Source organism: Paroedura picta, chromosome 2 (assembly GCF_049243985.1).
Source record: "Paroedura picta isolate Pp20150507F chromosome 2, Ppicta_v3.0, whole genome shotgun sequence".
NCBI classification, from domain to species: domain Eukaryota; kingdom Metazoa; phylum Chordata; class Lepidosauria; order Squamata; family Gekkonidae; genus Paroedura; species Paroedura picta.
Window position 1 is genome coordinate 43,958,466 of NC_135370.1, and position 14,698 is coordinate 43,973,163.

A 14,698-nucleotide genomic window follows, 5' to 3' on the forward strand; every position below is an offset into this window, starting at 1 on the left:
ATGACACAACAGGGACTACGGAAATGATAGAATGTTAAAAAAATTTTAAATTGTATTATTGTTGTAAATATAGTTTTGTATGTTTTAAGCCACCCTGAGCCTGCCTAGAGAAACCTTCCCCGAGAAGGGGACAGCCTAGAAATCAAAATACTCCCTCCCTCCATGAATGATTTGAGGAACCTGACATTGAATAGCAAGACCTCTTAACTTCCTTATAACTTTCCTTTTCTGCTTTTTTTAAACTTCAAAAGCAGCCTTATAGACCTGCTAATGTGATGAAGAATTGGTGATATATTTCTCATTTATGACATCACTCCGCAATCAATAGCAGTTTGGAATGGGGAAGGTACTTAAGTGTCTGTGGGAGAATGAGATTTAAATCAGGGAGATGGCCTGAGAAGAAAGGTTTACAAACTATTCTCTTCTCCAACAAAGTAGCTTATCCCACCTATCTGCCTTGAAACTTAAATGCCTCTAACATGACCCCTAAAGCAGTGGTCCCCAACCTTTTTATCATCAGGGACCGGTCAACGCTTGACAATTTTACTGAGGGCCGGGGGGGGGGGGGTCTTTTGCCGAGGGACGTCGCCGCCGCCTAAGCCCCTGCTCCACTTGCTTTCTTGCCAGCGCCCCTGACTTCCTGCCGCCTGCTGGGGGGTGCTGCCAGCAGCAGCTGCACTGTGCCTCGTCAAGGGGGAGCCCCAGCCATGGCGGCCACTGGAGAACACCAAAGATGAGCCGGCGGCAGAGTGGCAGGGCAGCCCCTGAGGCAGCAACCAGGGAGGAGGATGAGGAGGAGCCGTGGCCCGGTACCAACTGATCCATGGACCGGTCCCGGTCCCTGGACCGGGGGTTGGGGACCACTGCCCTAAAGGATGTGACCATGGACCTAATGCATTATGTCTAACCCACACTGTACAAATGTGGAATTTGTGCTGCTTCTTCCTGAATGGTACATCTGCTCCTAAGGGTTAATGAGTTATAGATATCATAAGAAAGGGTAAATATATTAATACCTTTGATTTCTTGCTGAACTCTCCCTCCAGCTGTGTTGTGCCATGGCAAGCGAATTGAGGTTCTTAAGGGAGTATTCCTCTGACCATCCAAATAGCTCAGGTCTTCCAACTTGGTGGAACTGGTTGCTGTAATAAGAATGTCATCTGTTCAGAGAAACATCAGTAGTAGAGCCCAATATCATGTCCCCAACAGTGGTTGTCAATAATTGTACAGCATGAAACAGAATACGAAATACCTGAGTTCTTGCATTGGCTTGTGTTTTGGTACAACTAGTAGCACCAACCACAAAGCAGACCTGCTGGTTAAACCAAACATATATCCAAACACGTAAGACATTTATATATGTACAATGAAATAAAATCACGAGTCCAGTGGCATGGCTACCCACTTGAATCTACATTTATATGTGTGTTTACACTTAGGTGAACACACCTGGAATACAGACCTATGCTATTTGGGGATTATGGTGTGTTCATGCCATGTGTGAACTAGCACAGAACCATTCTATTGAAGACAGAAAGGCAGAAAAATGTGAAAGACAATAAGCAGCTTTACAGAACTTTATACTGTTGTAGTCAACTTACATTATAATCTGCCCCTACGTCAACCACAGGGATGCGGCACCATTTTAAAGCCTTCAAAAAAAGAATAGCTTCTGGGACCAGATCATGCCTCATACAGTTTGGTTCCTGAGGACTTGGGGACGATGACAAAGAAGGCCTTCATTTCCCCACACTGCAGACTCCACAGTGATTTTAAAAGTAAAAAAGGGGTGAATGAGTGAAATGATACCACATTCTCACGGTTGATCTGGGGCTGTGTTATCGAGTTTGGCCCCTAAATTCAGAGTTTGACCCGAAGGAAGGAACTGGAAACATATGAGCCAGCAGAATAAGACATGGATTGAGCATTTGTCCCTAAAAACTTTTGCAGAGTTTGGCCAGAAGAGACTAGTCAAAGGACTTTTGATCTTAATCCATAGTTTGCAGTCTGAAAACACTCATAAACCTTGCCAGTGGAATCAAGAGAAGCCTTGGAAATTCTCCTGGCTCACTACCTATTTGAGTTTGGACAGAGGGCTTGATGACTTGTAATTTTTGTACTGTTCCTGCATTTTATTTTGTAAGCCACTTTTGAGCCCTCAGTGTTGAAGAGAAGCAGGATGACATCTTCATTATTACACACAGTTGTACAATTGCCTTCTTAACACCAAACAATCTGTCTGTGTATATTTAAATAAGAATGAGCTGGAAGCTCCAAATTAATGTGTTATAACATCTCAGCCAAGTAAATCTAGTGGACAGATAATGGTATTGCTTGAGAAAGGGCGTGGTCTGCACAACCATTAAAAAAATATATATAACCTAGGGCTTTTGACCTAGGGCAGGAGTTGCTAAACCAGGTGTGTGGTCTGACTTGGCCTAAGGCATCATTCTTAATATCTACATCAGGCTTTCTCATCCAGAGTTTTGTGAAACCCTGGGATTTCTTGACAGCCTTGAAAGGGTTTCCCGAGTGGGTGGGAATTAATATATATTTTTTGAATTTGTTTACCTGCCCTCCCCTCCCAAAAATGGCCAATAATCAGAAGAGGAGGGGCCACAGGTAGGTATGTATACAGCTATGCTCCCTAACTGTATTCTGGTCCATCAGACCACTTCTGGTGTTTCTCAAAGCCTGAAGAGTGTTTCAGGTGTTTCTCAGTGGTAAAAAGGTTGAGAAAGGTTGCTCTAGATAAAAAAATAGGCAAGAATCAACAAGATCGAGCTACTAAAAGTCACGGTATCATAACAGCAAGTATACATTCTATAGCACCAAGAAAAGTTTCAGCTGGGCCAAGAGTCAAACAAAGCAAATTTCACTAAGATGTCAAACTAAAATGCCCTTCTGAGCTTGTTGGAGAAAATGTGGTGCAAAACATAATACATCACACAAAAAGCGAGAAACCACCTTTTCCCACAGACCTGCCACTTCAAAAATTATAGCCTTGCGCTTACATAAACATCAACAGTTAAATTACTGTGTTCTGTGAATTTGTTAATCACAACCACGACATTTAACAGCCATAAAATTCCTGAAATGTATTATACATCATGTGGCCATTTTTCATTGCTAAGCATTCAAAGTAACTATGTATTCAGGACATATTACTACATTTCTAACAAACATCACATGAACTAAAACATGCAAATCAATCATTCCACAGTGAGAAACAATTCCATACATAGAAAGCCAAGAGTTCTTATATTTCATATCACTAGTCTAAAAATACAAGACATTTTAAACATTCTTTGTGTACCATACTCAGCCTTGCTCAAGACTGCATTAAAAAGATCTATCCTCCCGCCTGTGTGTTATTTAAAATAGGAAATTACATCAAGGACAAACTTAAAACTGATTTACTGTTTGCTGGTAACTAAAAGGAAACAAGGCTTTCACTGAATTCTTACAGCTAGTTTGGCAGTCAAATTACATTAAAGCTTCAATATTGCTAAGTCAAAACACAGCAAGATACCCGAGATGAATCTTCTGCCCCAATGATTAAAGTCAGAGGTATTGGCAGTCCAGCTTACAGGCAGACAAGCAAACACTGTGTGGAATATTTCACAGCATCAAGAATCAACAATCATTCCATTAATAGTAGGATTTTCTGTCTCTCTTTTTGCCAAGATGTATACCCGTTCAGCTATAAAACCTTCAATAGCATGAGAACTTTGTTGGAATGAGTCAACACCAGAATTCACTAACAGGAAAAGATACAGAAACAGATATGCATGATTTAACAATGGTCATGAACACGTATGACAACTGCAACATAGGCAGGTTTTTTGCTGACATATTTGCACTGCTAAAGAGGCAAGCCACATCTGAAATTAAAGAGAGAATTGTCTCTTCAGTGGTGTCAGCATGTGCAATATGAATCTCAAAGGCAACCTTAGCAGTTCACGGACTACTCTCCTTCCATATATATGTAAATGCTGAACTGTGGCTAACCTAATCTACCAACAGAAGAAGAAGAAGAGGAAGGAGAGTTGGTTCTTATATGCCACTTTTCTCCATCTGAAGGAGTCTGAAGGAGTCTCAAAGTGGCTTACAGTCACCTTCCCTTTCCTCTCCCCACAACAGACACCCTGTGAGGTAGGTGAGGCTGAGAGAGCCCTGATATTACTGCTCAGACAGATCAGTTTTATCAGTGCCGTGGCGAGCCCAAGGTCACCCAGCTGGCTGCAAGTGGGGGAGTGCAGAATTGAACCCGGCTCGCCAGATTAGAAGTCCACACTCCTAAACAACACACCAAAGAGCAAGAGTCCAGTCAAACCTTAAGGACTAACAAAACGTGTGGCCTTCATGAGTCATGCTCACTTCTTCAGCAGTGACTCACAAATTTTGTTGATCTTTAAGAAGTGGACTCTTGCTTTTTTCTACTGCTACTGACAGACTAAAACGGCTACCCGTCTTGATCTAATGTACCAAGAGAAATCACCCAAGTATGTTCTGTTGAAATGAATGGGAGTGGCCTATACTCAGTGGCTAAAATTCTATGCATTTACAGAAGTGTATGTAGTACACATGAGCAAAGAAAAGCCCCAGTATCATAATCACATTAAAGTATGTATAAAGGTAAAGGTAAAGGTGCAAGCACCGAGTCATGTCTGACCCTTGGGGTGACGCCCTCCAGCGTTTTCATGGCAGACTCAATACAGAGTGGTTTGCCAGTTCCTTCCCCAGTCATTACTGTTTGTATGTATAATGTATGTATGTATAATGCTTGCAAAACTAAGAACTGTTTACATGACATATGCAAAGGACATCCATTTGATAGGCTTTTCCCATTTGCCTATCACACCTCATTTGCTAGTGAGTTTTCAATGAAACGGACACCACTGTCAGCAAGGTATTTGTACTTCTGGAATACCTCAAAGAGGAAATTCATCTTTAAAGAATTGTTCTAACAAAATCTAACCCTTTAAGTCAGGGGTAGCATTTGCTGGCAGGGGCTCATGGGAATTGTAGTCCATGGACATCTGGAGGGCCGCAGTTTGACTACCCTTGCTTTAAGTCTTCTGGTACAAATAGCAAAAGAAGCAACGATTCATGAATTTAAGAGACTTGCCAATGCCATCAACTCAGATATGGGATCAGAAGCGGTTTATCCTAATAGCCAATGTAGCATGTGCTACAGGCCCCTTGATTCCAGGGGGCCCGCAGTTGTGGGGCTCACACTGTTATGGGATCTTCATACTTATGTGGATTGAGGACTGTAAGAACAAAAAAAGGGCAATTTGCATGCTGAAGGATAGACCACAAGCTGCATAAGTGCAAAAGACCCCTTAGATATCAGGATATTTGGCCTGAGCATCCTGCCAACGTCAGAGAAACGAATGGGATGAATGTGACAACTATGACCCCACTTTCCTTCACCATGTTTTCCCAACTACAGGAAGTTTCTAGGTAATCATGGCTGACTTTTCATGCTTACAAATACTGTGTGATTATTTATAGTTGTATATGGTGAGCTACTGATGAACGTTAAGTAAGAAATTATTCCATCTATTCCTGAGAAAGGTGCCCCACTGTTACTTGTGCAGCACAAGTAGCAGCAACAGTTGTGATCTGCTAAGGTCCCACACATTATTAAACTGGCTCTGGTGCTAAAGGTCCTGTGAATTCTTAAACCAGGCCTATATTGGATCCCCATCGTCTCCTAAGACCACCCTAGCTGAAAATCTGGTTCCTTATGATAAAAATTCCGGAGATGGAGGGAAAAGTAGGAAACGTTTACATGAACAATCTGCTTATCTTAATCTGGAGAATACCATTTCTAATCTTTTATTTATCTGGGATCTTTATTTAAGAGAGTCAATTATTTTGCTCTGTGACCCTGAAGATGTGGTCAACATTTCAAACAGCTGTTAAAGTACTATACAAAAATGCTGTAATACAAAATTTTTAAAAAAGGAAATGGAAAGAGGGATGAAGTCCAGAAAGAAAGGTAAACCGACATTAAAACTAGTTCCACAAGCTGACATTCTTGCCCCTCCCTCTTTTTTTCTCTAACCCACAGCTATTATCATAGGCTGAATTAAATCAACACTAAAATAAGAGCTTTTTTTTTTGTAATTGCAGATTCATGTCAAGATACAAACCTTTTCACAGTTTGGGATAGCAAAGATTCAGGTATCAGAGATGAACAAATCTTTCCCTGTACCTTGCTTTAAAACATGCATGGCTTACACAAAGTGTATGACCTATATAGGCAAATCTCTGCTTTTGTGAATAGTTCGAGATGCTGGATAAAAACCAGCTGTAATTCCCAGGTCTCTGCCACCTTCTATATTCTGCAATTTAGCATTGTTTTTAAACAGGCAGAAAATTTCTTATAAGAAACTTAGATCATTCATATCGTTAGATTGTTTCCTAAATGAGTAAAGAAAAGAGGCACCAATCTTATTTTCTAGACCTACAAATAGCCTTTGTAATATATTCCACATTCTTTACAAAGGTTATAAGGAGGAAGGAAACAACCAGAGGTTATCTGGTTACCCAGGGAATTGCTGATTGCCACTGTGGGATGGTAGATAAATTTTCTCCAGGCCAGGCTGGATTCTGGAGATTTTTTGGTGGGGGGGAATCATTTGGGCATGAAACTGGGGTCACTCTGGGTAGGCGGGTAGTTGTGAGTTCCTGCATTGTGCAGGGGGTTGGACTAGATTGCCCTGGATCTCCCTTCCAACTCTATGGTTCAATGACCATGATTTATGTTGGGCTGGCGAGTGGAGAGTAATCTTCTCTATCAGATACTGGTACATTTGTTCATACAAATGTTCATATATAGAAGACTCTTTAACCATTTTAAGAGTGTGTTAAAGTATTTTAAGAGTGTTGAAATATTTATCCTTGTCCTTACATAATCTAACTAGTTTGATGACTCATTACAACAAAGAATACTGAGAAAGCACTAAGCAAGGCAAAGTAAAATAAATTCTCAAAAGGACCGGGGAAGGAGGATTCCACACATGGTCACACCCTGGCATTTATACCGCTCAATAGAGAAAGTTCCAAAGGTATTTTGAAGATTAACACACATCCACTCTAGCAAGCTGCCAATATGGGGTGGAAAATGCCATCAAGTCACAGCTTATAGTGACCCTGCAGGGTTTTCGAGGGCAGCGATGTTCAAAGGCGGTTTGCCATTTCCTGCCTTCATGTCACATCTTCGGTATTCCTTGGAGGCCTCTCATCTAAAGACTAGTTAGGGCCGACCCTGCTTAGCTTCCAAGATCTGATGAGATCGGACAAGCCTAGGCTATCCAGGTCAGGGCTAAGCAGCCAATATAGTTCCACTGCAAACAAAGATGGCAAAATTAAAACAACCAATATTGTTATTCAGGGTTGTCAGCTGGCTTAGGAAAAAAATGTATTGTCTCTTTAATAGAGATTTAATTGGTTGATATTTAACAGGTGAAGCAATTTACCTCTATGACAAGAAAAGTTTCAATTGGTCATTTCTACACATAAACCTTGATTAAAAGGACAGGCCACCCTCCCCCCCTCCCCGGGCCAGTTGGGAACCATATTTTCATACAGGACAATTTATTTGCTTATTAACACTTTAAAGTGACACCGTTCATCACATATCACATTGTTGTTGTTAGGTGTGAAGTCGTGTCCGACCCATCGTGACCCCATGGACAATGATCCTCCGGGCTCTCTTGTCCTCTACCATTCCCCGGAGTCCATTTAATCTCTTCTGCTTCTGTGAGGTCCCTACCATTTTGGTCCCTTATCATACCCATCTTTGCATGAAACGTTCTCTTCATATCTCCAATTTTCTTGAAAAGATCTCTGGTCCTCCCCATTCTATTGTTTTCTTCTATTTGTTTGCACTGTTCATTTAAGAAGGCATTCTTATCTCTTCTAGCTTTTCTCTGGAATTCTGCATTCAACATATCACATACCTCCCATGAAAATACAAAATCATTTAAAGTCAGTATCAAGGGGAACTCACCATCTCGAAATACACACTCAGTTACAGAACTGGAAATAAAATACATCTTGTTCTTTGCATAGCAGTCTTTTCCCAGCTCAAAATATTTAACCACAAAAGCACAAACAGGGCCCCCCCCCCAGTAAATCACCAATTTTATATCATATATATTTCAGGCAGAAATCTTTCTTTTAATAGCCTAATGCTGACTGTAATTCGTGCTAAGCGGAATACATATTTCATATCGATATATTCTATCTTCCCTTAAAACAGTAAAGGGAATTGACAAGGAGAATAAGGAAGAAAATTGACCTGTCAAGGGAAATGCAGATCTTATTGTGTACAATTCATTTTCTGAACTGAAGTTTGTTCTACATTGCCTTATGGGGGTAGCGGCAAACGAACTTAAAGAAATGTGTATTTGTCCATGTGACAATGTTAAGTTGGTTCTGACATGGCGACCCTTTGGGTATTTGTACATATGGCAAATTAAAATACACGCGGATTGTAACCTGGACTCAGAATTCCAATCAAGAATGCTTTTTTTCTTAATTCAATAATTAAAAACTCTTAGCAGCTGCTATAGTACGTGGACTAGGATTATAATCCGTTACACTAATTGGATGGTAAAACAGCCTAACTGGAAAGGCTTAATGAAAATTAGCCTCCAATGATTCAGCAATGCTGATTGTTACAGAAGGCAGATCTGAGTGTCGGTTCTCTGAGAAACTTTTAATTATTGCTGAGTCACGATGCACATGAAGAAACCTCAGTTATAATAAACTGCACATGCTATTTTGTGTAAATATATAGAACTTTTTGAGTTCGTGATTCCTGGTAACCAACAGCAGTCTTCAAAGGAGGACATTCACTTTCTTGTCTAAACGTACACACACCATGAACTATGTTACTTCCTACAAAATGCAGCAGAAAGTCAAGCTATGTTATTAACTGTGTAATGAAAGGGCATACGAGCCATTCAGAACTATAGTTTGCATTTCTCAGTTCCTCTTCCTGAGAATGTCAACTCTCTAATAAATCCTCATAAACCTTCTGAACCCTACACCTGTGTTTGAAGCTTCCTTGTCTGTCTCTCTGTATTTATTTTCACGAAGAGTTGGCCGGAAGCTTCTCTACGGCCATCATTACATGTACACACACACTGCACGTATTTCAACAGCTGACAGTTTATCGCAATCATAGCAGAGCTTAAATACAGTCATTAATTTGGAAAATCCAAGATTGCTTACTGGAAACTGTTCTCTGACTAGCCATCTATGTCACATGACTAGGTTCTGCATCTACAAATATCTGTGGAAATGTGTAAGATCGGGGGGCACACACAGACCTTGGAAGTTAAAGCAAATACCTTCCTTCTCATCTCAACGGCTTCTGTCAAGCTGTAGAAAATAATATTAATGCTGGGCAACAGCCTAAATAAACTAGCTGTAAGATGGCGGGTTGTGTGACTGAAATGATGACCACTCAAAGAACAGTGGTCACAGGTAAGTAGCTTCTCTTTATTCTTCGTGGTCTCTGAGAAGTCTCACAATCAGATGACTGAAGGTGACACACCTATAAATAGGTGCTAAAACATCAGTGCAAATGCTATTCTTCTAAACACAGCAAAAGACCAAGGGGGGTTTCACAGTGTGTGGAGACAACACAATGGACCAGAAATCACTGTGATAAATTCATACACAATTGTTTTTAGAATTTTTAGTAACAATGTACATAAAGAATTACTATTGATAATGCATCTGAAACAAGGCACGAATACTAATTCTCTAACTGTATATTAATTGTTACTAAAAATTCTAAAAAGCCAAATACAACATTTTTGTAACAAATTTGCTTGTGTATGAATTCATCATCCAGGGCTTCTTTGCAGTGTTATTCTTTAAAACAGGGGTAGTCAAACTGCGGCCCTCCAGATATCCATGGACTACAATTCCCATGAGCCCCCCTGCCAGCGAATGCTAGAAGGCTGCAGTTTGACTACCCCTACTTTAAAACATGGCATCAAGCCAAGGTTTGGCTTCAAAAGCATAATGCTTATTAAAATGCTGAAGGAGCCATGCAAATAGTCAACCTGCAGAGATTCAGTCAATGGATATCATGAACATATGGCAAGAATGACTAAATTCCTCAACTGAGATGTTTCTTGATATCGATGAGTTCAGGTTGTTTGGCCAACTGATAAAGGGTGATCCAAGTGATCCTACAATAGAACCTTTGAAAATGAATGCACTTGTCTTTATGCTTAGATTATCATCTTTACAAAAACTGCTACTCCTATGCAAGCAGACCCTGATAAACATCCAGGGTGTACAAATATGTAAATTTATCTCCTGGAAAACAGGCAAACGATCTTTGGAGATGATTGGATGAATGACTAGCATTCTTATGAATCTTCAAGAAAGGAAGGTAACACAAAAGCCAACAGTTCATTTGCCCTACAAGCAGGTGCCATGATATTTAGAAGAGCTGTTCTGATTTGATGATCACAAGAGAACCCAAGCGCAAAGCACTTTGCAAAGATTAGTGAAAGATCCAGGGGGAGTTGGGGCAAAATCATCATCAATCACATGGACAAAGGGGAGGGCTTACCAAGAACACACAATCTTTTTCCTAAGGTGTAGTCTTCACATGTGGGGACCTGTGATACTTATGGTGGGAAATTCCTTTCTTCATTTTAATCCCTATTGTACCTACTCTCCATAGCAAGAGGTATTTGTCTATCCTGAATCTACTGAACAGTAGCCATAGTATTTTGGAATACTATACATCTTGGTTTCTGTGTTGGTTTATGCTGTATTTTATAATGTTTTAGGGGCAATTTTTATTGGTGATTTTATGTACATTGTAACTCGCCACGAGCCTTCGTGGGAGTGGCGGGCTAGAAAATTAAATAAATAAATAAATAAATAAACAAATAAATAAATAAATAAATAAGCAAGCAAGCAAGCAAGCAAGCAAGCAAGCAAGCAGAAAAAGTTCCCTTGGTCAACTCCTTCTCCCCTTGCATAATTTTATAAACCTCTACCAGTTGTCTTTTTTCTAAATTGAAAAGTTCCAGACATTTCAGCCTTTCTTCAAAGGAAAAGTGTGCTAACCTACTAATCACTGCTGCCCCTTTATGTTTCCCAGTTCTGCAAAGTCTTTTTTGAGATACTGTGATCAGAACTATACACAATATTCAAAATAAGGCTGTATCATACAGTGGCATTATAATATCAGCCATTATATTTTCAATCCATTTTCTAATAATCCCTAGAGTTAATCATTTTCACTGCAGGTGCACACTGGGATGGTGTACAACATGGGTCAAAAACTTAAAATCTAAAATCTTTTCCCTTCTCAGCAAGTTCAGTCCCCATCAGCCTGTACTGAAAGCCTGGCCATCAGACTACACTACTCACCCTAGTTCCAGTTCAACGATAATACATTAAATAATATTGGCACCAATATTGATCCTTATAGGACCCCACTACTTACTACCCTCCCTCGCGAGAACTGTCCATTTACACCTACTCTTGCCATTTAACCAGTTTTTAATCCATTCAAGAATCTGTGCTCTTATCCCAAGACAGTCTACCTACGTGTTCATTTTCTCAAAGAACTTCAAAAGGCTAGTGAAGCAGGACTTTCCTTTGCAAAAGCCATGCTGATTTTCTCTTAGCAGGTTTTGCTCCTCCATGTGCCTGATAATTCTCATTATTATTGTTGTTGTTGTTATTATTAATTGGACTTATAGCCCGCTGCTCCCACAAGGCTCGCAGCGGGTCACATACAGTAAAAACACATTAAAACCCGCAATACAATAAAATCCTCGTAAAAACTAACAGCCCAATCTGACCCAACCCAACCCAAGTGGTGGCGGCTCTACATAACTCCACCCAAATCCTGAGGGAAGGGATAAATGAACAGTCAGAATAGCCCTGGGGGCTTTGATTATAATTTCTTCTAATTTGCCTGCAACACATGTTAGGCTAACTGGCCTGTTTCTCTTCTGGATCCCTTTTTAAAAATTGTGTAACATTTGCTACTCTCCAATCTTCTGGTACAGTGGCTGAATTTAATGGAAGGTTATATATATGGGTTAGTAGATCAACTATTTCCCATTTGAGTTCCCTAGGGTGTGTGCCATCAGGACCTGGAGATATATCAGTTTTTAATTACATCAACAGGTCTAGAACCTCCATTTGGCTCAATTCTTCAGACTCTCTTCCTGAAAATGATGGCCGTGGCATGGGTACGGTGCCCCACACTTTCCACAGTGAACACTGACTCAAAAAAATCACTTAGTTTCTCAGTCACCTCCCATCTTCCTTTAGCAATTTTATTCCTTGGTCATCCAAAGGCTCCGCTGCTTTTCTGGCTGGTTTCCTGCTATGAATGTGTGTGTGTTTTTTAAAAAAATATTGTTTGTTTTGATGATTTTAGCATCTTTTTTTGCATGCCTATTTATAGACCCTGTTGTCCCCCCAGGGGCGAACTTTCCACTTTTTAAATGAATTTCTTTACTTTTTATAACTTCTTTGACTTGTGTTGTTAACCATGCAGGTCTTCTTTTAGCCTTGGCAATGCCTTTCATGTGGAATGCAATCTATCTGGGCTTCAATCAGAGTGGTTTTAAATAGCTCTAGGGATTTGATTGTCTTTAAGCTTCCTTTAAACTATTCCCCTCATTTCTGTAAAGTTCCCTCCTTTGAAATCAAATGTGACAGTTTTGAGCTTTAGGGGTAACCTTCTATTGACCTGAATGCAGCATTTAATAGCACTGTGATCACTGTTTCCAATTGGTGCAACAACCACTACATCTCTCACCAGGTCTTGAGACCTGCTCAGAGGCAGGTCCAGGATCACTTTTACACAAGCTTTTAAAGCTTAGATGGAAAACAGAAAATGCAAATCTAAGAAATGGAGGCATTAAAAAAACTCAAATACTAGTTTTGTTCAACTGACATTGAAATGAGTGATAGAAGGAATTAAATACTCTGGAAGCAGAATTCTTAAAACCAACGTTGGTGATTTACTCACATTCATTCCTTTGGTACCGTGTTTTTTATTCGTGAACTCACAAGAAGGAAGTGAGTCCAAGGGATTGCAAGGACTTTGTTTTCAATCACATTCCTTAGATATTTAACAGCCAATTTAATGGCAGATCTAGATTTCAAGGCCGGAGCAAGAGGCTCAGAAGCTGTCCTGGCACAGCTTTTAAAAGACAGTGCCAACTTGTGAAGCCTGAAAGCTGCCAGGTCACATCAGAATAAATAGCAGTCAATGTTTATTCCTGCATATAAACCACACAAATGGGCTAAAAATGGCCTTGCAGTGGGGACAATCCTCTATGTTCCATTAATGGGATGGAAATCACGTCCTAGAAATACAGGAACTCTCAACAACTGCTAGCCTTTGAGAAAATAAAACATCATGCCTATGCAAGTAGATAGGATAGGTAACGCAGTCTCTCCCCCCTCTCCACGTTAATTTTATGTAAAAATCAATTTAGTAGCATGGGCATGAACTCAATCTACAGAAAATTTCTAACCACAGTAAACAAACAAACAGTCTAGAGAAACTAATCCCTTAGCTTTACTTTCTTGGCGATTCTGCTTTTGCATGAAGACAACAAAACAAGGCAGCGCTCAAGACATTTGGAGATATCACAAATATCTGTACTGGAGAAAACTTTAAGTGCCAGTTTGGATATCAGTTTCCTTGGCTTTTACCCTGCAATATTTTATTACTAGGAAAATGTCACCTATCTTGCAGCTAGCATATCTATTGCTCCTGCGGTCAGACTAGACAATACGCTATCCCTGGGGACACCATCATTTTACCAGTGGAATTCCTTCACCTTACAAATGGGGGGGGGGTTGATCTTGCTCAGAACCACAGCATGATGGGGAGGAGAAGGACCTGTCTCTACCCCATGCACCATTTTCAAGAGATCAAATGACCCCAGGCTAGGCTCTTGAAAACAGTGGGTGGGTGGGAGGAAACAGGAGCCTTTCCCAAGTGACCCAAAAAGGTTTATGTCTGCATAGTGTTTGTACAGCGAGAGAATTCTATGGGTAGAATAGCAGGGGTGTCCCCCAAGGAAGCTGCGTCATCTAGTTTGGCCTCCAGTATGTGGTTGCCGACCTACCACATGACCATGGAGAGAACTCTTCCTTTTCTACGACTTTCAGGATTTGTTTCTAATTTACACCAGAAGCTAACTGATCCCTGCTATATGGCTGATGTAGTGGTAATGAGCAAAATAAAAGTCTACCTTGCACCTTATAAACTAATGACCCATAACTCTGTGGGGTATGGATTTTGAAAAACTTAAGTCCTCTTAAAGTGTTTGCATTCTAATGCAGCTATGCTGTCTATTCTATCTGCCTTTCCATTATGTAGAGATCATATGTAATTCAGTGTATTCACACTAACACAAGGACAGAAATAGAAGCAGCAAACTGCCTTATACTGAACCCAATCTTTGGTCCTTGAGCATCAGTATTGCCTACACCAGGGAATCCCAACCAGAGTTCTACGGATCCCCAGGGGTCCACAGCCTTTCCCCTCCTTCCTCAATTGACTCGGCCACCAGGTAGGGAACCAGGTGCTTCCATTGCTCCTCTCCACCCTTCTCAAGCATCAGTGACGGCTCTTGTGGTTTCTGCACCTGAGAAGAGCCTGCAT

The 14,698-nt window shown here is 40.5% G+C and overlaps 1 protein-coding gene across 7 annotated transcripts in view; it reads right to left on the reverse strand.

The window, feature by feature from the left end:
* TANC1 (tetratricopeptide repeat, ankyrin repeat and coiled-coil containing 1) overlaps positions 1–14,698 on the reverse strand; it is a 184,259-nt gene that overhangs the window by 53,006 nt on the left and 116,555 nt on the right. For all 7 annotated transcript variants that reach the window (XM_077319955.1, XM_077319956.1, XM_077319953.1 and 4 more), the window contains one exon: positions 1,017–1,142. In XM_077319955.1, coding sequence (XP_077176070.1) covers positions 1,017–1,142 — 126 coding nt within the window. The remainder of the gene's footprint in view (positions 1–1,016; positions 1,143–14,698) is intronic.